Source organism: Ranitomeya variabilis, chromosome 4 (assembly GCF_051348905.1).
Source record: "Ranitomeya variabilis isolate aRanVar5 chromosome 4, aRanVar5.hap1, whole genome shotgun sequence".
NCBI classification, from domain to species: Eukaryota; Metazoa; Chordata; class Amphibia; order Anura; family Dendrobatidae; genus Ranitomeya; species Ranitomeya variabilis.
Window position 1 is genome coordinate 264327692 of NC_135235.1, and position 22383 is coordinate 264350074.

Genomic DNA, 22383 nt, shown 5'->3' on the forward strand with positions numbered 1-22383 from the left:
ATGGGCTCGTCTGGAACGGAGACCATTGCGGTGGAGTACGTTACTTATGGTATTGACTGAAACCAATGTCCCCACTGCCATGAGATCTTCCCGGAGCTCCTTCCTTGTTGTCCTTGGGTTAGCCTTGACTCTTCGGACAAGCCTGGCCTCGGCACGGGAGGAAACTTTCAAAGGCTGTCCAGGCCGTGGAAGGCTAACAGTAGTTCCATAAGCCTTCCACTTCTGGATGATGCTCCCAACAGTGGAGACAGGTAGGCCCAACTCCTTGGAAAGGGTTTTGTACCCCTTGCCAGGCTTGTGACCCTCCACGATCTTGTCTCTGATGACCTTGGAATGCTCCTTTGTCTTTCCCATGTTGACCATGTTTGAGTGCTGTTCACAAGTTTGGGGAGGGTCTTAAATAGTCTGAAAAGGCTGGAAAAAGAGATAATTAATCCAAACATGTGAAGCTCATTGTTCTTTGTGCCTGAACTACTTCTTAATACTTTAGAGGAACCAAACAGAATTCTGGGGGGTTGAGGGGTTGAATAATAAATGACCCTCTGATAAAACTTTTCACAATTTAAAAAAAAAATAAACAAAGAAATAACATTCTTTTTTGCTGCAGTGCATTTCACACTTCCAGGCTGATCTACAGTCCAAATGTCACAATGCCAAGTTAATTCCAAATGTGTAAACCTGCTAAATCTGCAGGGGGTTGAATACTACTTGTAGGCACTGTATGTGAACTATTGATCAGGGTCATTTGGATGTTTTGGGTTGTCATTATTATTCAAAAAGAGAAAACACAGTAGCTTGACAATAAATGGCTTCACCCAACCAGTAACCATGAGTGGAGAAAAAGTTTTGGTGTTATCATTCATATTCTCTGAAAAAAAACTACGAAAGCAAAAATTCTGTCAGGGTATGTAAACTTTTGAGCACAACTGTATCAGTGTAACCATCCCACTGCTATGTCAATTAAAATGTTCACTGCAGAATCTCAAAGAGGAAACCTTGAATGTCGAGCAGGTTGCTATGGAGCAAGATTTTACAGTGGCTGATACCACACAGACCAGCCTCACACAATATTCTCAAGCCACATTGGGTGATGACGAGGAACAGGAGGAGGAGGAGGAAGATGAGGAGGAACAGGAACATCCTTCAGCATGACCGGTTTGGCAGTGGGTCACTAATGGTGTGGGGTGGCATTTGTTTGGAGGGCCGCACAGCCCTCCATGTGCTCGCCAGCGGTAGCCTGACTGCCATTAGATACTGAGATGAGATCTTCAGACCCCTTGTGAGACCATATGCTGGTGTGGTTGGCCCTAGGTTCCTTCTAATGCAGGACAATGCCAGACCTCATGTGGCTGGAGTGTGTCAGCAGTGCCTGCAAGATGAAGGCATTGAAGCTATGGACTGGCCTGCCTGTTCCGCAGACCTGAATCCGATTGAACACATCTGGGACATCATGTCTCGCACCATCCACCAACATCACGTTGCACCACAGACTGTCCAGGAGTTGGTGGATGCTTTAGTCCAGGTCTGGGAGGAGATCCCTCAGGAGACCATCCGCTGCCTTATCAGGAGCATGCCCAGGCATTGTAGGGAGATCATACAGGCACGTCGAGGCCACACACACTACTGAGCCTGTAACTTCATTTTCCACTTTGATTTTGAGCATCATTCCAACTCCAGACCTCCTTGGGATATTAGTTGTGATTTACCATGATCATTTTTAGGTTTTATTGTTCTCAACACATTCCACTATGTAATGAACACAGATTTACAATTGGAATATTTCATTCAGTGATATCTAGGATGTGGGATTTTAGTGTTCCCTTTATTTTTTGGCTAAAAATATTTAGAACTTTGTATAAAAAATGTATTCATGTTGACATTTTCTGAGACCCGTGAGATAATTTTCTACATTGATGTAGCCCCTTGAGAAAGTTCTTTGTGAAACGTATGTAGGAGTGAAGACTCTTCTGTTCGGTTTGTCTCATTATGTTACATTATGTCTATGAAATGCTATTTTGAATTTCTTATAACCATGTTTACTGATATTCATTGTATTCTTATTAATTAAATTCAGGAAATATTTAAATACACTTTTTATTTTAATTTTAAATCTTAATTAGTTAATTTATTTTTAAAGGGGGGAGCTCTTTTTCATACAGGGACCTGTAGGTTTGGATTATTTTTTCCCTTAATTATAAAGACCTTCATTTAAAAACTGATTTTATGTTTACCTATGTTATATTATTTAAATTTGTTTGGTCATCTAAAACATTTAAGGGTGACAAACATGTAAAAGAAAAGGAAATCGGGAAGGGTGCAATCACTTTTTCACACAACTGTTACTAACAATAGCAATGTTATGTTTGGTTTCTGAGGAATGGTAAAATCTCGACAAAAAAATGGCATTGATCTCGAACTTCTGCAATCATCAGAAATGAAGCTATCGCCTAAGTTGGGTAGGTCACAAAATCCTGAAGGGCTGAGGACATTTCACAACCCGGCCAATGTGAAGTCATCACGGGTGGAGGAGGGGTGAGTATGGGTGTAACTCAGGTGCTGATAAAAGGTCAAGACACATTATGATCTGGATTCATGTAGGGAGATGCACTTCGGTGTATGCATGATTCCTGTCCGCTGGACGTTCTTCAAAAGAAGTACTCTCTTTCACTAGGCCGAAGAATTATATCTGTGATCAGTGTAATAAGTTTCTTTTGCTTTATCCATTTTATGTTATGTAACTTTACAGTATATGCTCATTGGTAAAATTGTCTGCACATTTTTTATAAACATTGGTTTGTTTGAATTAAATATAAAATGTAATAGTTCTGTTCCTTTTGTTCCTTCCACTGGCTGTCTCACTACGCTGTCTTCCATTTCTCCTGCCCAGTGCCTTGCCCACAGTTTCCCAAGCCAGCAGCCACGAACCTGGTCGGGCAACGTCCTCTGAGTCCCCTGGGTCCTATACGGCTGCCTTTTTGGCAAAGTATGGGTGAATGTGGCTGTGCTTCTTGCAAATGCAACAGACTCTGGTTTCTTAGCTGAACTTAACCCCTTCATAACCCAGCCTATTTTTACCTTAATGACCAGGCCATTTTTTGCAATTCTGACCAGTGTCACTTTATAAGGTAATAAGTCAGGAGCGCTTCAACAGATCGTAGCGGTTCTGAGAATTTTTTTTTGTGACATATTGGGCCTCGTGTTAGTGGTAAATTTAGGTCGATAATTTTTGCATTTATTTGTGAAAAAAATGGAAATTTGGCGAAGATTTTGAAAATTTTGCAATTTTCAAATTTTGAATTTTTATTCTGTTAAACCAGAGTTATGTGACACAAAATAGTTAATAAATAACATTTCCCACATGTCTACTTTACATCAGCACAATTTTGGAAACAAAATTTCTTTTTTGCTAGGAAGTTATAAGGGTTAAAATTTGACCAGCGATTTCTCATTTTTACAACAAAATTTACAAAACCATTTTTTTAGGGACCACCTCACATTTGAAGTCAGTTTGAGCGGTCTATATAGCTGAAAATACCCAAAAGTGACACCATTCTAAAAACTGCACCCCTCAAGGTGCTCAAAACCACATGCAATAAGTTTATTAACCCTACAGGTGCTTCACAACAGCAGAAGCAACATGGAAGGACAAAATGAAAATTTTACTTTTTAGTCACAAAAATGATCTTTCAGCAACAATTTTTTTTATTCTCCCAAAGGTAAAAGGAGAAACCGGACCCCAAATGTTATTGTACAATTTGTCCTGAGTACGCCGATACCCCATATGTGGGGGGAACTACTGTTTGGGTGCACGACAGGGCTCGGAAGGGAAGGAGCGCCATTTGACTTTTTCAATGACAAATTGGCTCCAATCTTTAGCGGACACCATGCCACGTTTGGAGAGCCCCTGTGTGCCTAAACATTGGAGCTCCCCCACAAGTGACTCCATTTTGGAAACTAGACCCCCAAGGAGCTTATCTAGGTGCATAGTGAGCAGTTTGAACCCCCAGGTGCTTCACAAATTGATCCGTAAAAATGAAAAAGTACTTTTTATTTCACAAAAAAAATTTTTTAGCCTCAATTTTTTCATTTTCACATGGGCAACAGGATAAAATAGATCATAAAATTTGTTGGGCAATTTTTACTGAGTACACTGATACCTCACATGTGGGGGTAAACCACTGTTTATGCACTTGTCAAGGCTCGGAAGGGAAGGAGCGCCATTTGACTTTTGAATGAAAAATTTGCTCCAATCGTTAGCAGACACCATGTCGCGTTTGGAGAGCCCCTGTGTGCCTAAACATTGGATCTCCCCCACAAGTGACCCCATTTTGGAAACTAGACCGCCCAAGGAACTAATCTAGATGTGCGGTGACCACTTTAAACCCCCCAAGTGCTTTAACAGAAGTTTATAATGCAGAGCCGTGAAAATAAAAAATCATTTTTCTTTCCTGAAAAAATTATTTTCTAGCCCTCAATTTTTTATTTTCACAAGAGTAACAGGAGAAATTGGACCCCAAAAGTTGTTGTCCAGTTTGTCCTGAGTACGCTGATACCCCATAAGTGGGGGGGAACCACTGTTTGGGCACACGTCGGGGCTCGGAAGGGAAGTAGTGACGTTTAGGAATGCAGACTTTGATGGAACGGTCTGCAGGCATCATGTTATGTTTGCAGAGCCCCTGATGTGCCTAAACAGTAGAAACCCCCCTGCAAGTGACCCCATCTTGGAAACTAGACCCATGTGGGGATTGCCTTTTTGTTAGGCATGTATTCAAGCTGTCTAGCAGCCGCAAATCATGCAGCTGCGTCGACATAAACTAAATCTCCGAGCACGCTGAAATACTCGGAGACCACCCGAGCATGCTCGGAGAAACTCGAGTAACGAGCATACTCGCTCATCACTAGTGATAACTTGTTTTAATTGCACAACTCCTTAAAGGCTCTGCATAAAATATAGCTATAATAAGACTCAGAAATCAAGATAGATAGCTTTTTGGCAAAGAAAGAGGCAAATAGCAATAACACCTCAAGGAAATCACAAGATTCAAGTTTAATATTGCATTCTCTTTATTTCAATATTGATATCTTGCAAATAGCCAGAAGGCTCATAATACCATAAGATCTCCCAAATGATCACATCACGTGCTAACTCTATTTTCATTTCACTCAATTATTGTTCCAAATAAAGACTCCAAAAAATAAAGGTGGAGAAATAGTGTGAAACTTTTACAAGAAAAATGTTGGAAATTCTTTTCTTTAAAGAAATTTTATCATTTGTATATTTTGAAAGCATAGATATTAATATTAAAATACACACAGGATTATTTTGTTAGTTTTTTCTCACACTTACTTCTCTTTGTGAGCTGCAATGAATAGGATTCCCTTATGGTCAACAAGATCACTTGCAACTGTTCTCTTCAAAACCTCACAGCGGTCAATAACAAAACCTTCTCCAACTAGAGCTTTCCTGGCAAAATCCTCATCATAATTGAGAAGATGTAATTTGTCTTTCCCAACTGTGAAATATGTTGACTCTAAACACCCAAATATTATAATGTGTCCACCAGGTTTTAGTAAACTTGAGAACTTTTTGAGATTTCTCATATAATCATCTTGGTCTTTACTGATAGTATCTAGGAGCCAAGCACAGATTATACAGTCTGCTGGAGGTAAAACAATCGGATCCATCATATTTTCTTTCTCAAGATCACATTTCACAACATGTTGAAGGGCAAACCTCATTTTCTCTTCTTTTTCCAGTAATTTGTCACTGAAAGAAATGTAAAATAATGTAAAATTGATTGTCACAACTCTGTTGTTGGGTATCCCAGGGCCAGGGGATCCTTCCCTGTCCCTATTGCTAGGAGCACTCTAGCTATCCCTGTTCCCCAGATTACTTCTAATGGTGAAGATGCCAGGGCCATGTACCTTGCTGAGCTCCTGAATCCACCCTCAGTCTGTTCCCTCCCCCCACCGAGGGAAGAGGGGAGTAGTGGTGTATGGCAATACACAACCAGACCAGCAAGGTAATATGAACAGGGATAAAAGAAAATACCAATCATACAAAAATGCTCACACAAACAAAGGAAAAAAACAGGGAGGGGAGGATCGGGGAAAACCAAAGTAGGAGAAGGAGAGCACACAACCTAAACCACACAACAGTCTTAGATAAATCCAGCAAACACCTTCTCAAACACCAACTCTCCACCAGCTCCTAAACTATGCAGCAATGAAACTATCTATGGCAATGAGTGCTTGCCAGAGTGCAGTTTATATAGGCGAGGAGAGTGTCTAAGAGTGAACAGCTGATAACCTTAATGCAGGCAAGCTTCCAGGAGTTCTCAAATGAGCGGATTAACCACTGCCCTGCTAGAAGAAACCTGTAACATTTAATATGAAGTAGAAGTGCTTCTAGTTAGTGCAGGAGTAGGAGAAATCATACGTTGCCATTATCTGACTCCTGTCTGTTGTGGTAAACCCATGACAATGATTGTTCCAAACTCACCATTTTTTTTTTATTGTTGCATTCTGTGCAAGCTGGGGTGTGGCCTTCCCCTATCCTGAGCTAGAAATTGTATATAGAGCTTCCCCAGTCTGGTGTTTCACTGGTTGGGCCCAGTACTTTTCTCTGCCCTTATTCACACTGAGGTAAACATTGACACATGGTAAGGTTTTAATATTAGACAGTGTAGAACAGTCCCGATCAGAGTTAGGCTACTTTCACACTAGCGTTAACTGCAATACATCGCAAATGTGTCGTTTTGCCGAAAAAACGCATCCTGCAAAAGTGCTTGCAGGATGCGTTTTTTCTGCATTGACTTACATTAGCGACGCATTTGCGACGCATTGCCACACGTCGCAACCGTCGTGCGACCATTGCGCCGTGTTGTGGCGGACCGTCGGGACCAAAAAATGTTACATGTAACGTTTTTTGCTCCCAACGGTCCGCTTTTTACGACCACGCATGCGCGGCCGGAACTCCGCCCCCACCTCCCCGCACTTCCCCGCACCTCACAATGGGGCAGTGGATGCGCTGGAAAAATGCATCCGCTGCCCCCGTTGTGCGGCGGAGACCACGCTAGCGTCGGGAACGTCGGCCCGACGCACAGCGACGGGCCGAGCCCGACGCTAGTGTGAAAGAAGCCTTACCTTGACATGGTGGGATGGCTTTTGTGCTATTTTTTTAATCAAAAAATGGTATTACTAAAAACTTTGTTATTCAAATGCACTTTTGCTTTCTTTACTTAGTTACCGCAGGGTTTTTGCTCACTTTTTCTCTGGTAGGTGTTACAGTATATGTGACATGTATTCCCCTTAAAAAATAGCCTTTATTAATACAAGATGCTCTAAAAATACCAATTTCCCGGTGAAAAAAACAGAAAACCAAAAAAGATCCAAATTGTGCACCTAACCTAGCATGTAACCCTACGCTCTACTACTGTCCCTTCCTGGCAGTGGAGGTTGGCACCCTGATAGATAATTTTGGCGCCTCCACTCAACGGCGGCTGTCCCCAGCTCACCCTGTTAAATAACTAATACACTAAAGGTAGGAAAACAATGAGCATATAAAAGAGATGAAGCAAGGTGTAGAGAAACAAAACTAGGTGCACAAATATACCCCCATGTATTGTCCTATATCAAAATAGTTATACATATATTGCACCTGAGCACTATTATAGACATATAACTAATTTAGCTCAAAGCATCCCATCTGCTAGTCACCAAGTATACAGGTATAATCAACCTTTTCTGGGAATGCAGATAGATGCATAAAGGACAATAGTAACACAGGGAGATAAAAAATTACCTACTATTAAAAGTCTGGTTCATGAAAAAATACATGCCAGACTGTACAAAACAGCCTTAGTAAGCCTCAGGCAGGATACCAACCTGACAATAGCAAAATATTAACAATGTACAGTCTAAATGTCAATATCAGGTTTCATGGATAGCAAAGAGAGGGTGATGGCCCCACATAAAATACTTAGCTTCCAAATAATCGCCTCAATGCGTTTCCCCGAAATACGGTTCATCAGGAGGCAGCAATATAAGAACCAGTGATGCATTGATGCAGGTGCCCTAGGTGTTACAGTAGAAACCTGTAACGTTTAATACGAAGGAGAAGTGCTTCTAGTCAGTGCAGGAGTAGGAGAAATCATACAGTACGTCACGGTTATCTGACTCCTGTCTGTTGTGGTAAACCAATGACAATGATTGTTCCGAACTCACAATCAAAAGTGAAAAATGTAAGACCAGTAGTTAGCTTTAGAGAGGGGTTTCTAATACATAATGATTGCTTATTGCTAACTCCACTATTTTACAGGACCTTATGAATCAGTACAATTACCTTTGTGGACAAAAATACTATTTGATTTTAGATAGTCTAGCATTGCGATAATAGAATATGTGCATGGTCTAGATCTCACTTCCGGCCTAAATTTGTACACTATGGTATGGGGCAGAATCTTCATCCACTCCCCTGTAATTCATGCCCTTAAAGATTGTGAATGGATGCATAGATATTTCTCTAGTGGCCTGCAGAATAGACAGAAGGAAGAATGGGACTGTCTAAAAAAATAGTGACAGGTGGAGAGAGCAGGTCGAGAAACGGTCTTCTCAGCTTCAAGGGATAAAATATATCACAGCTAGTGATGGGCGAACCCCCTGATGTTCGGGATAGGCGGGTTCACTTGAGTTTTTTTGTAAAGTTCGAGCTCGGGGCCGGAGATGACACGATCTTGCGTCCAAACCCCGAGTTTGGACTTTACAGATATGGGATGGGGCGGGAGGGGGCTGTAAAACAAAGCATACAATTAATAATAAACATTATAATTATATGCAGCGCCCCAGAGTCCTGGTCGTTGCAGTAATGTCGCTCTGCCACTAAGGGGAGCGATGTTACGTCTGATTGCACTAAAGGAGTTCACCTGACCAGGTATCACAGTCACACATTACACTTCACACTCTGGCCACCAGGGGGAGCAAAGGGTTCTATGTATTAGGCCACTCCTCACACTCTGGTAAAACTGGGGGTTGGATAGGAAGTTAGGGAGAAGCTGACTGGGTTTTGCCCAGGTAACATCTAGTGAGAGGAGAGCGTTACTTGGGAAGATTCAGGGGGGTCCCTGTCAGGGGTGCGATCCCGACAGAGGCCTAGCAAAGGACAGATTGTTACGGAGCCGTGCCTGCACCTCATTGCGGCGGCATCTTAAGAAAGGACACGAAGCGAAGTATATTGTGGAGAAGTGAGAAAAGAGATCACAGCACAAAGGCGATAGAACCAGTAGGAGTCGTGCCCCGAGATCGGCAACATCCTACTGAGGCGCGTAGCCGGTGGCCGGAACGCCGAGAAAGTAACAGACTCTACGCATTACTTTAAACCAACGGCAGGGCAGTTAACTCTAGGTTGGCTGTCTCACCTTTTTCCCCTAATGAAGACAACGGAGGCAATTGTGGGAGAGGGGCGTCTCTAGGGTCCCTATAAAATAACTCCAGGCCTACCCGTCATACGGGTGCGTCCTATCCATATCATCTGGGGGACAGAGAGAGAAAGAACAAAAACATACACGACAGTTGTGAGGACTATCCCGTGGTGCTCAGCAGGGAAGTACTACAACACCCAGGCGCTAGTAGGTAGGTGTTATGATCCCAGTGGCAAGGATCGCAGGTCTGACAAGCTAAGTACTAACGGACAACTAGCTCTGGGGAAGTGGTAGCTAGATTGACCACAACCTGATCCTATCCGCATCCAACTAAAAGTAGCCGTGGAACGTTACCTAAAAAATTCCTAGACGTCTCGTCACGGCCGGAGAAACTGACTATTCCTAGAGGGAAAGAAAGTCCTCGCTTGCCTCAGTGAAATGACCCCAAAGAAATAGAATAGCCCCCCACAAATATTAACGGTTAGTTAAGGGGAAAGCACAAACGCAGAGATGAAATTAGATTTAGCAAACGAGGCCCGCTAATAGTAGATAGCAGAAAATAGGAAGGGGACTGTGCGGTCAATACAAAACCCTATTCAAAATATCCACGCAGAGATTGCTCGAGCCCCCGCACCAACTAATGGTGCGGGGGAAGCAACTCCGTACCCCAGAGCTTACCAGCAAAAAGAAATCACATATTAGCAAGCTGGACTAGACTCATCATACACAGAAATCATATTACAGGCAGATGAGCAAAAATATTCAAACAGAACTTAGCTTATCCTGAAGAGGCAGAAAACAAGATGATCAAGAGCAATCAGAATAGCACTGAATACATAGACAGCCGGCGACAAGTGGAAGTGAAGCAGAGCTAAATAGGAGCCTCCCTGGTGGATAACGAGGCAGCTGATCCAGCCAGACCCGCAGGATAATAAACCAAACCACCAGGGGGAGCCAAAAAACCAAAGTCACACAATACCATCTGTGACCACAAGAGGGAGCCTGAAAACGGAGTTCACAACAGTACCCCCCCCCTTGAGGAGGGGTCACCGAACCCTCTACAAAACCCCCAGGGCGGTCAGGGTGAGCCACATGGAAGGCACGAATCAAATCGGCCGCATGAACATCAGAGGCGACAACCCAGGAATTATCCTCCTGACCATAGCCTTTCCACTTAACCAAATACTGAAGCCTCCGTCTAGAAATACGAGAATCCAAGATCTTCTCCACCACGTATTCCAATTCTCCCTCAACCAGCACAGGGGCAGGAGGCTCAACCGAAGGAACCACAGGCACCACATACCTCCGCAACAACGACCGATGGAACACATTATGAATAGCAAACGATGCCGGAAGGTCCAAACGAAAAGACACAGGGTTAAGGACTTCCAAAATCTTATAAGGACCGATAAACCGAGGCTTAAACTTAGGAGAGGAGACCTTCATAAGAACAAAGTGAGAAGACAACCACACCAAGTCCCCAACACAAAGTCGGGGGCCCACACAGCGACGGCGGTTGGCAAAGCGCTGAGCTTTGTCTTGTGACAGCTTCAAATTGTCCACCACATGATTCCAAATCTGATGCAACCTATCCAACACAACATCCACTCCAGGACAGTCAGAAGGCTCCACCTGACCCGAGGAAAAACGAGGATGAAACCCTGAATTACAAAAAAAAGGCGAAACCAAAGTAGCAGAACTAGCCCGATTATTAAGGGCAAACTCGGCCAATGGCAAAAAAGTCACCCAGTCGTCCTGATCAGCAGAAACAAAACATCTTAAATAGGTTTCCAAAGTCTGATTAGTGCGCTCGGTTTGGCCATTCGTCTGAGGATGGAAGGCCGACGAAAAAGACAAATTAAAGCCCATCTTAGCACAAAAGGTCCGCCAAAATCTAGACACAAACTGGGATCCTCTGTCGGAAACAATATTTTCAGGGATCCCGTGCAAACGAACCACATTTTTAAAAAACAGAGGAACCAACTCGGAGGAGGAAGGCAACTTAGGCAAGGGCACCAAATGGACCATCTTAGAAAAATGATCACACACCACCCAAATGACAGACATTCTCTGAGAGACAGGGAGATCTGAAATAAAATCCATGGAAATGTGCGTCCAAGGCCTCTTCGGGACAGGCAAAGGTATCAACAAGCCACTGGCACGAGAACAGCAAGGCTTAGCCCGAGCACAAATTCCACAAGACTGCACAAAGGAACGCACATCCCGCGACAAGGAAGGCCACCAGAATGACCTAGCCACCAAATCTCTGGTACCAAAAATCCCAGGATGGCCTGCCAACACCGAAGAATGAACCTCGGAAATAACTCTGCTGGTCCATCTATCTGGGACAAACAGTCTCTCTGGTGGGCAACGGTCAGGTCTATCCGCCTGAAATTTCTGCAGCACACGTCGCAAATCTGGGGAAATGGCAGACAAAATCACTCCCTCCTTGAGAATACCAGCCGGCTCTGAATCTCCCGGAGAGTCAGGCACGAAGCTCCTAGAAAGAGCATCAGCCTTCACATTCTTCGAACCAGGCAGGTACGAAACCACAAAATCGAAACGGGAGAAAAACAACGACCAACGAGCCTGTCTAGGATTCAGGTGCTTGGCCGACTCGAGATAAATCAGATTTTTGTGATCAGTCAAGACCACCACACGATGCTTAGCTCCCTCGAGCCAATGTCGCCACTCCTCAAATGCCCACTTCATAGCCAACAACTCCCGATTACCAACATCATAATTCCGCTCGGCAGGCGAAAACTTTCTTGAAAAGAAAGCACATGGCTTCATCACAGAGCCATCAGAGCTTCTCTGCGACAAAACAGCCCCCGCTGCAATCTCAGAAGCATCAACCTCGACCTGGAAGGGAAGGGAAGGGAGACGTCTGGCTGACATAAGACCGGAGCTGAAGAAAACCGGCGCTTCAGCTCCCGAAAGGCCTCCACAGCCGCAGGAGACCAATTAGTAACATCAGAGCCCTTCTTGGTCAAATCCGTCAATGGCTTAACAACACCAGAAAAACTAGCGATGAAGCGACGGTAAAAGTTAGCAAAACCCAAGAACTTCTGAAGACTCTTAACAGATATAGGCTGAGTCCAGTCATGAATAGCCTGAACCTTGACTGGGTCCATCTCAATAGCAGAAGGAGAAAAAATGAAACCCAAAAAAGAAACCTTCTGGACTCCAAAAAGACATTTTGAGCCTTTCACAAATAACGCATTGGCACGCAGGACCCGAAACACCATCCTGACCTGCTCAACATGGGACTCCCAATCATCCGAAAAAATCAGAATATCATCCAGATACACAATCTTAAATTTATCCAGATATTCCCGGAAGATGTCGTGCATAAAGGACTGAAAGACAGAAGGAGCGTTAGAAAGTCCAAAAGGCATCACCAAGTACTCAAAATGGCTTTCGGGCGTATTAAATGCAGTTTTCCATTCATCACCCAGCTTAATACGCACAAGGTTATACGCACCTCGAAGATCTATCTTGGTGAACCAACTAGCCCCCCTAATGCGAGCAAACAGATCAGATAACAATGGCAAAGGATACTGAAATTTGACCGTGATTTTGTTTAGAAGGCGATAATCAATACAAGGTCTCAGGGAACCATCTTTCTTAGCCACAAAAAAGAACCCCGCACCAAGAGGGGACGAGGAGGGGCGAATAAGTCCTTTCTCCAAAGACTCCTTTATATAACTCCGGATAGCAGCATGCTCCGGCACTGACAAATTGAAAAGTCGTCCCTTAGGAAATTTACTACCAGGAATCAAATTTATAGCACAATCACAATCCCTATGAGGAGGTAGAGAACTGAGTTTGGGCTCATCAAATACATCCTGGTAATCTGACAAAAACGCAGGGACCTCAGAAGGAGTGGATGAAGCAATTGACACCACAGGAGCGTCGCCATGAATTCCCTGACAACCCCAACTTGCCACAGACATTGCTTTCCAATCCAGGACTGGATTATGAGTCTGCAACCATGGCAGGCCCAACACGACAACATCATGCAAATTATGCAATACAAGAAAACGAATCACCTCCTGATGAGCAGGAGTCATGCACATGGTCACTTGTGTCCAGTACTGAGGTTTATTCGTAGCCAATGGTGTAGCATCAATTCCCCTTAGTGGGATAGGGAATTTTAAAGGCTCCAAAACAAAACCACAGCGCCTGGCAAATGACAAATCCATCAGACTCAGGGCAGCACCTGAATCCACAAAAGCCATAACCGGGTAAGATGACAGGGAACAAATCAGGGTAACAGACAAAATAAACTTAGGCTGTAAAGTACCGATGGTGACAGATTTATCAATCCTTTTTGTGCGCTTAGAGCATGCTTAGATAACATGAGCTGAATCACCACAGTAAAAGCACAACCCATTTTGCCGTCTATAATTTTACCGTTCACTTCTGGTCAGAATTCTATCACATTGCATAGACTCAGGTGTCTGTTCAGAAGACACCGCCAAATGGTGCGCAGATTTGCGCTCCCGCAAACGCCGATCAATCTGAATGGCCAGAGTCATTGACTCATTCAGACCTGCAGGCGTAGGGAACCCCACCATGACATTCTTAATAGCTTCAGAAAGACCTTTTCTGAAATTTGCAGCCAGGGCACACTCATTCCATTGAGTAAGCACCGACCATTTACGAAATTTCTGGCAGTACACCTCTGCATCATCTTGCCCCTGAGAGAGGGCCAATAATGCTTTTTCAGCCTGGTTCTCAAGATTAGGTTCCTCATAGAGCAATCCAAGGGCCAGAAAAAACGCATCCACACTGAGCAATGCAGGATCCCCTGGAGCCAATGCAAAAGCCCCATCTTGAGGATCGCCACGCAAGAAAGAAATAATAATCTTAACTTGCTGAACAGAATCCCCAGAGGAACGAGGTTTCAAAGAAAGAAACAATTTGCAATTGTTCTTAAAATTCAGGAACCTAGATCTATCTCCAGAAAACAACTCCGGAATAGGTATTCTAGGCTCTGACATAGGACTGTGCACAACAAAATCCTGAATACTTTGTACCCTTGCAGCAAGATGATCTACACTGGAGGCTAAACTCTGGATATCCATATCAGCAGCTGAACTCAGAGCTACACCAAGATTAAGAGGAGGATAGAAGCCAGACACACAGCAGCTAGACACACGGCAGCAAAAAAAAAATTTCTCCAGGCTTCTTTTCTCCTGCTTCTGCCATGCAATTAACACTTTACTGGCCGGCAGTACTGTTATGATCCCAGTGGCAAGGATCGCAGGTCTGACAAGCTAAGTACTAACGGACAACTAGCTCTGGGGAAGTGGTAGCTAGATTGACCGCAACCTGATCCTATCCGCATCCAACTAAAAGTAGCCATGGAACGTTACCTAAAAAATTCCTAGACGTCTCGTCACGGCCGGAGAAACTGACTATTCCTAGAGGGAAAGAAAGTCCTCGCTTGCCTCAGTGAAATGACCCCAAAGAAATAGAATAGCCCCCCACAAATATTAACGGTTAGTTAAGGGGAAAGCACAAACGCAGAGGTGAAATTAGATTTAGCAAACGAGGCCCGCTAATAGTAGATAGCAGAAAATAGGAAGGGGACTGTGTGGTCAATACAAAACCCTATTCAAAATATCCACGCAGAGATTGCTCGAGCCCCCGCACCAACTAACGGTGCGGGGGAAGCAACTCCGTACCCCAGAGCTTACCAGCAAAAAGAAATCACATATTAGCAAGCTGGACTAGACTCATCATACACAGAAATCATATTACAGGCAGATGAGCAAAAATATTCAAACAGAACTTAGCTTATCCTGAAGAGGCAGAAAACAAGATGATCAAGAGCAATCAGAATAGCACTGAATACATAGACAGCCGGCGACAAGTGGAAGTGAAGCAGAGCTAAATAGGAGCCTCCCTGGTGGATAACGAGGCAGCTGATCCAGCCAGACCCGCAGGATAATAAACCAAACCACCAGGGGGAGCCAAAAAACCAAAGTCACACAATACCATCTGTGACCACAAGAGGGAGCCTGAAAACGAAGTTCACAACAGGTAGGCTCTTGATTTCCACCTGCAAAGGGAACTCTGGATGTGCCTTCGGACCGGTCGGACTCAGCCAGCCCTGTTAGCAGTGCTCTGGATTGCAGATGCCGAAGCCTTCAGTAAAGAGGTAAAGAGACTGCAACCCTGTGTTCTCGTTATTTACTGCGACCTACACCGTCACCTGCATCTTTAATTGGGCGCCCCTTAGCAGGGCCACGGACCGGGTCAGGCCACCGTGACATCTCCAGAACCGAGAGAGAGACCCGGTACCGAGTACCCCGCTGCCCTGCGTTTGGGGGCCGCTCCATATACTTACCGCTCCAGCGAAGAATCCTCTCGTCCCACGAACACTGCCGGAAAAAGCCGAAGACTGCCGAGTGCAGTGAGTACCGCCAGAAGTTAATGAGCTGCTCCGGAAGCAGATGCGGCCAGGGAGACAGCAGGAAAAGACGACTCATCACTGGACAGGTAAGTATAATTTTAATATTTATTATTAATTTATGCTTTTACAGGCCCTCGACCCGAACTGATACATGGGTTTACCATGGAAACCCGTGTTCGGGATCTTGTGACCGAACACTATGTGTTTGGTACTGTTCCAGAGCTTTACAGTTTGGGTTCGCCCATCCCTAATCATGGCATATTTTCATGGTAAGAATACACAGCAAATGATCAATCTGGATTTCCCTAACAAAATATCTCATGCATTTTACAGTAGCGCCATTGGGTGAGAGATATTATCTTATGTGATTCCAGAAGCTTGTTAGGGGGTTGCACTATTATACAGCATTGTTTTGGTGGTGATAATAAGTTATTCACTGAATAGATGATATTAAATTGATTTGAATCTGATGAAAGGATAAAAGGTCATCGAGGGCAGTAAACGGCTCGTGGGTCTAAGGTTCTCCACCCCTGGTCTAGACAGTAGATCTGCCTCATTTTTCCTTTTCAGCTCACCATTCTTCTCCATCGTCAGCATGAAGTTGTGCGGCGTGGCCCCAATTAAATGCTCCAGTACGTGAATCCACCCATCTTTTCAGCTCCATGATGCATCTGTCTCTGAACTTCAGCACTATGATGTGCTTGAAAAAATCGCAGGCTGCGTACAATTGATGAACCAGTGAACCATTGCTGAGGTCAATCAAGATGTCTCCTTTAATATGACCTGCAGAAAAATCCAAATATTCAAGTTCTGACATATTAAACCCTAATAGATGTTAATAAACAATCACTTCTAGCAAAGTATTTAAAAGGATTCTGTCACCCTCAAACCTCAAATTAAATTATTTATACATCGATATAGCAGACTTGGCCCTCATATAAATCATACTGGTAGTGTAGATTTGACTTGTTGCATTTTACATATAAAAGCATTCTAATAAAAAAGCAAATAAAGGGGCTTTGGTTTAACCAAGGTCTCAATGTAGTTTTTTCAACTGTTTAATTGCAACCCTCTGCACCTCGCCTTATGTTGATTTACAGCACTAGATATGGAGCACTATCTAAATTGATCCTTGGCTCTGCACACACTGACTCTGCAGGAGCAAGAGCACACACTGTGTCAGTGTGAGCAAATGCTTTTTCATCCCGATCTCCTGTCAACAGTGGCCACTTGCTGCACATAGTAGTGGATGGCTGATGCTGATGGGAGAGGAGAATTAGATAACAGGCACACTGACACTGTGCGTTCAGCCCTTTCACTGCCAAACCGGTCATGCTGAAGGATGTTGCAGGCAGCAGATCGTTCTCCACAGCGTCTCCAGACTCTATCACGTCTGTCACATGTGCTCAGTGTGAACCTGCTTTCATCTGTGAAGAGCACAGGGCACCAGAGGAGAATTAGCCAATCCTGGTGTTCTGTGGCAAATGCCAAGCATCCTGCACGGTGTTGGGCTGTGAGCACAATCCCCATCTGTGGATGTCGGGCACTCAGACCATCCTCATGGAGTCGGTTTCTAACCGTTTGTGCAGGCACATGCACATTTGTGGCCTGCTGGAGGTCATTTTGCAGAGCTCTGGCAGTGCTTCTCCTGTTCCTCCTTGCACAAAGGCTGAGTTAGCAGTCCTGCTTTTGGGTTGTTGCCTTCCTACTGCCCCCTCCACGTCTCCTGGTGTACTGGCCTGTCTCCTGGTAGCACCTCCAGCCTCTGGACACTACACTGAAAGACACAGCAAACCTTCTTGCCAGTGCTCGATTTGATGTGCCATCCTGGATGAGCTGCACTACCTGAGCCAATTGTGTGGGTTGTAGAGTCCGTCTCATGCTACCACGAGTGTGAAAGCACAACCAACATTCAAAAGTGACCTAAACATCAGCCAGAAAGCATTAGTACTGAGATGTGGTCTGTGGTCCCCACCTGCAGAACCACTCCATGATTGAGGGGGTCTTGATAATTGCCAAAAATTTCCATCTGTTGTCTATTCCATTTGCACAACAGCATGTGAAATTGATTGTCAAACAGTGTTGCCTCCTAAAGGTACCTTCACACTCAGCAACTTTACAACGAGAACGACAACGATTTGTGACGTTGCAGCATCCAGGTTAGCGATCTCATTGTGTTTGACACGCAGCAGCGATCTGGATCCCGCTTTGTCGTCAGGTCGGCATGTATCGTCGTGTTTGACAGCAAAAGCAACAATGCCAGCAATGTTTTACATGGAGCTAACAACCTGTGAGAACGATGCGTGAGTCACCGTTACGTCACAAGATCGCTCCTGCATCGTTCTGGAGCTGCTGTGTTTGACGTCTCTACAGCGACCTAAACAGCGACGCTGCAGCAATCGGCTCGTTGTCTATATCGCTGCAACGTCGCTGAGTGTGACGGTACCTTAAAGGGAACCTGTCACCACGTTTTTGGAAGATGGGATAAAAATAGCGTTAAATAGGGGCAGAGGTGGGCGTTACATTAGTGTGTTTGTTATGCGTTTATTACCCACCTAAGTTGCCGAAATACCTTTGCAAAGTCTCCGTTTTCGCCTGTCAATCAGGCTGGTCTGGTCAAAAGGGCGTTGTCTTCCACCAGATTTTGCGTAGTTTTCCGTTGGTGGCGTAGTGGTGTGCGCATGCCCAAGGTCCCGAATCCTCTGCCAGGGGATTTAAAAGAGCGCGCTGTTCGTTATTTCATTGGTGATCGTGGGCGCGGCCATCTTCCTTTGGCCGCGCGTGCGCAGAAGCGGCGCTCTGCTGGCCGCGGCTTCAGGAAAATGGCCGCCGCGATATCCATCTGCGCACGCGCGGCATCCCGCAGCCATTTTCCTGAAGCCGCGGCCAGCAGAGCGCCGCTTCTGCGCACGCGCGGCCAAAGGAAGATGGCCGCGCCCACCGATCACCAATGAAATCATGAACAGCGCGCTTTTTTAAATCCCCTGGCAGAGGATTCGGGACCTTGGGCATGCGCACACCACTACGCCACCAACGGAAAACTACGCAAAATCTGGGGGAAGACAAGACGCCCTTTTGACCAGACCAGCCTGATTGACAGGCGAAAACGGAGACTTTGCAAAGGTATTTCGGCAACTTAGGTGGGTAATAAACGCATAACAAACACACTAATGTAACGCCCACCTCTGCCCCTATTTAACGCTATTTTTATCCCATCTTCCAAAAACGTGGTGACTAGTGTTGAGCATTCCGATACCGCAAGTATCGGGTATCGGCCGATACTTGCGGTATCGGAATTCCGATACCGGGATTCCGATACTTGCCGCGTATCGGATACCGGAATCGGAAGTTCAAAGATTCAAAATGCAGAAATTCAGCCAATGAGAATGATTCCAAGTGTGGGCACATCCTGTTTAGCATGGAGGGCATGAAACTACTGGCAAGGCTGTTATTGGCTGCTGAAATGATGTCATGATGCAGTTTAAAAGTCGCTGGCGCCATTTTGCGATCACTCTGCTGTGAATTCAGTTAGTGACAGGACGCTGTTTGCTGACTGAGGGACAGTTTAGAGATAGCGATTTGCTTCTTTGTGCTTTCCAAAGGCTAATTTAGCAACCGCTGTGTTCACCTACTATTCACCTTGCTTTTGCCTTGTAGCGCTGTTTTCACAGCGATCTGCAAGGTCTGTGTGTGTGTGTGTGTGTGTGTGTGTGAGTGCAGCCCACTCTCTAGTCTGAGTGCAGCCACATAGGCCATCCATAGCTGGTTGTATTCAGTTCAGGGAGGGTGGTTCATTGCCTCATACTGTTCTTTTTTTTTTTTTTCAAGTAGTGTAGTCTGCTGCTAATTTATTCAAAAAAATCCTATTAGTGTCTTTCCACCCGTCTCCAGCTAATTTGTGGAAAAACACTACATAGGATAAAGTAGAGGAGGGTTTTTGGGCCTTGCAGCGCCGTTTACGGCTGTCTGCACGGTCTCCGTGTGACTGCAGCTCGCCCTGTAGTCTGTGAGCAGCCATAGCCTGGTTGTCTCCAGCTCAGGGTTGTTCACTGCGTCATACCGCCAAATCAATTTTAATTTTTTTTCAAGTAGTGTAGTCTGCTGCTAATTTATTTAAAAAAATCCTATTAGTGTCTTTCCACCCGTCTCCAGCTAATTTGTGGAAAAACACTACATAGGATAAAGTAGAGGAGGGTTTTTGGGCCTTGCAGCGCCGTTTACGGCTGTCTGCACGGTCTCCGTGTGATTGCAGCTCGCCCTGTAGTCTGTGAGCAGCCATAGCCTGGTTGTCTCCAGCTCAGGGTTGTTCACTGCGTCATACCGCCAAATCAATTTTAATTTTTTTTCAAGTAGTGTAGTCTGCTGCTAATTTATTTAAAAAAATCCTATTAGTGTCTTTCCACCCGTCTCCAGCTAATTTGTGGAAAAACACTACATAGGATAAAGTAGAGGAGGGTTTTTGGGCCTTGCAGCGCCGTTTACGGCTGTCTGCACGGTCTCCGTGTGATTGCAGCTCGCCCTGTAGTCTGTGAGCAGCCATAGCCTGGTTGTCTCCAGCTCAGGGTTGTTCACTGCGTCATACCGCCAAATCAATTTTCTTTTTTTTTCAAGTAGTGTAGGTTGCTGCTAATTTATTTAAAAAAATCCTATTAGTGTCTTTCCACCCGTCTCCAGCTAACTTGTGGAAAAACACTACATAGGATAAAGTAGAGGAGGGTTTTTGGGCCTTGCAGCGCTGTTTACGTCTGTCTGCACGGTCTCCGTGTGACTGCAGCTCTATCTGTTGTCAGTTCAGCCCCCAAAAAAGAAATAAATAATAAAGTTCACCAAACACACCAGTTACACCACTTTACATTTGTGTAGGCCACATTAGCTCATATTAAAGTCTAGTCCACACTTTAGAAAATTAGTGTTTCTTATACCTGTTAGGAGGAGTTGCTCAGGAATAAGCACACAAATCCGTTAGTACTTTTCTGCTTATCTTTATCAGTCAACCAAGATGAAGAAGGCAGTGAGTAAGGCACGTGGGCGTGGGCGTGGGCGCGGAGCAGGGAGGGGACGTGGGGATTCTGTGCCTGCTGCGGGCACCGGTGACTCATCAGCACCCACTTTCACCAGGCAACAGTCGTTCATGCGCAGCTTTGTGTCAGAGCGCCGTACACCGCTGCTGCGTCAAGAACAAATTGAAGCTGTTGTCGGATGGATGGCAGCTAATGCATCAACTTCCATTAGTGCCACATCCTCTCAGACACAGAGCACTGGAGAGCAGCCATCTGTCTCTTCACCACCTGCCAAATTGCCCAGGCAGACAGAGAGCCCAGGACAGGAGCCGTCTCTACTTCTGTTCTCTGAATCTCTTGGCTTGGAAACAGGGGGCCAGCCAAGCAGCATTGGAGAAATGGAAGAAGAGGCAGGGTGCAGTGATGCCCAACAGCTTTTTCTGTCTTCCTCTGAAGAGGCGGGTGGGCCAGTGGCTCCGGTCACCACATCGCAGGCCGCATCAGCTGATGATGACACTCAGGTGCCACTTACTGGTGCGTGCTCTGCTGCTGAGACTACCCAGGAGGAGCAGTTGGGGGCAGAGGGTAGTGTAGATGATGAGGTCCTTGACCCATCTTGGCGTGAGGGACAGGAAGGTGGTGGGAGCAGCTCTAAGGAAGAGATTCCCCGTACGGCCCAAAGAGGGAGAGGGAGGGGGAAGACTGCGGATCCTGCAGCCTCCGCTTTGGCACCCGTTAGGAGCATGTCTCTTCCAAAAGCCAAAAAGGGCGCTCCCAAGACTTGCAGTGCCTGGTCCTTTTTTGACACAGTTGCAGATGACATTTGCTATGTCAGATGCAACGTGTGTCATCAAAAAGTCAAAAGAGGGAAAAATGTCAGCAACCTCAATACCTCCAACATGTGGAAACATGTGCGCAACAGGCACCCGGCGGAGTTAGAAAAACACACTGAAGAGGTAGGCCAACCAACAGCGGCAGCTACCACCTCTTCAGCTCGTGTTGCCTCTTCCTCTAGCTCACACGCAGCTGGTTCGGCTTCCTCCCAGGATCGCCGTGGAAGAACCTCTGGCCCTGTTGTCCAGAGACCCGCTGTAATTCCACCCGCAGCACCACTTTCCCAGTCATCCACACACTCCCAGCCCAGTCTACAGCCATCGGTAGTACAGGCATGGGAGAAAAGGCGGCCTTTCTCGTCAAACCACCCACGAGCACAGGCTCTGACTGCAGGCATTGCCAAACTTCTGTCACTGGAAATGCTGTCATTCAGGCTGGTGGAGACTGACAGCTTCCGTGACTTGATGTCATTGGCAGTCCCACAGTACAATGTGCCCAGCCGCTTTTACTTCAGCAGGCAAGCCGTCCCTGCCCTGCACAAGCATGTGGAGGGACACATAAAACACGCGCTACTGAACGCCGTCAGTAGCAAGGTCCACCTCACCACCGATGCGTGGACCAGTCAACATGGACAGGGGCGATACCTTTCCCTCACTGCCCATTGGGTTAATGTCGTTGAGCCGGGTACAGACCGTGCGAGTGGCGC

At 45.5% G+C, this 22383-nt stretch overlaps 1 protein-coding gene across 1 annotated transcript in view; it reads right to left on the bottom strand.

The window, feature by feature from the left end:
* Window positions 1-5046: 5046 nt before the first annotated feature.
* LOC143764305 (nicotinamide N-methyltransferase-like) overlaps window positions 5047-22383 on the bottom strand; it is a 39406-nt gene continuing 22069 nt past the window's right edge. The window contains exons 2-3 of the mRNA XM_077249736.1: window positions 16419-16626; window positions 5047-5767 (exon numbers count right to left, since the gene is read on the bottom strand). Coding sequence (XP_077105851.1) covers window positions 5344-5767; window positions 16419-16626 — 632 coding nt within the window. The 3' untranslated portion in view covers window positions 5047-5343. The remainder of the gene's footprint in view (window positions 5768-16418; window positions 16627-22383) is intronic.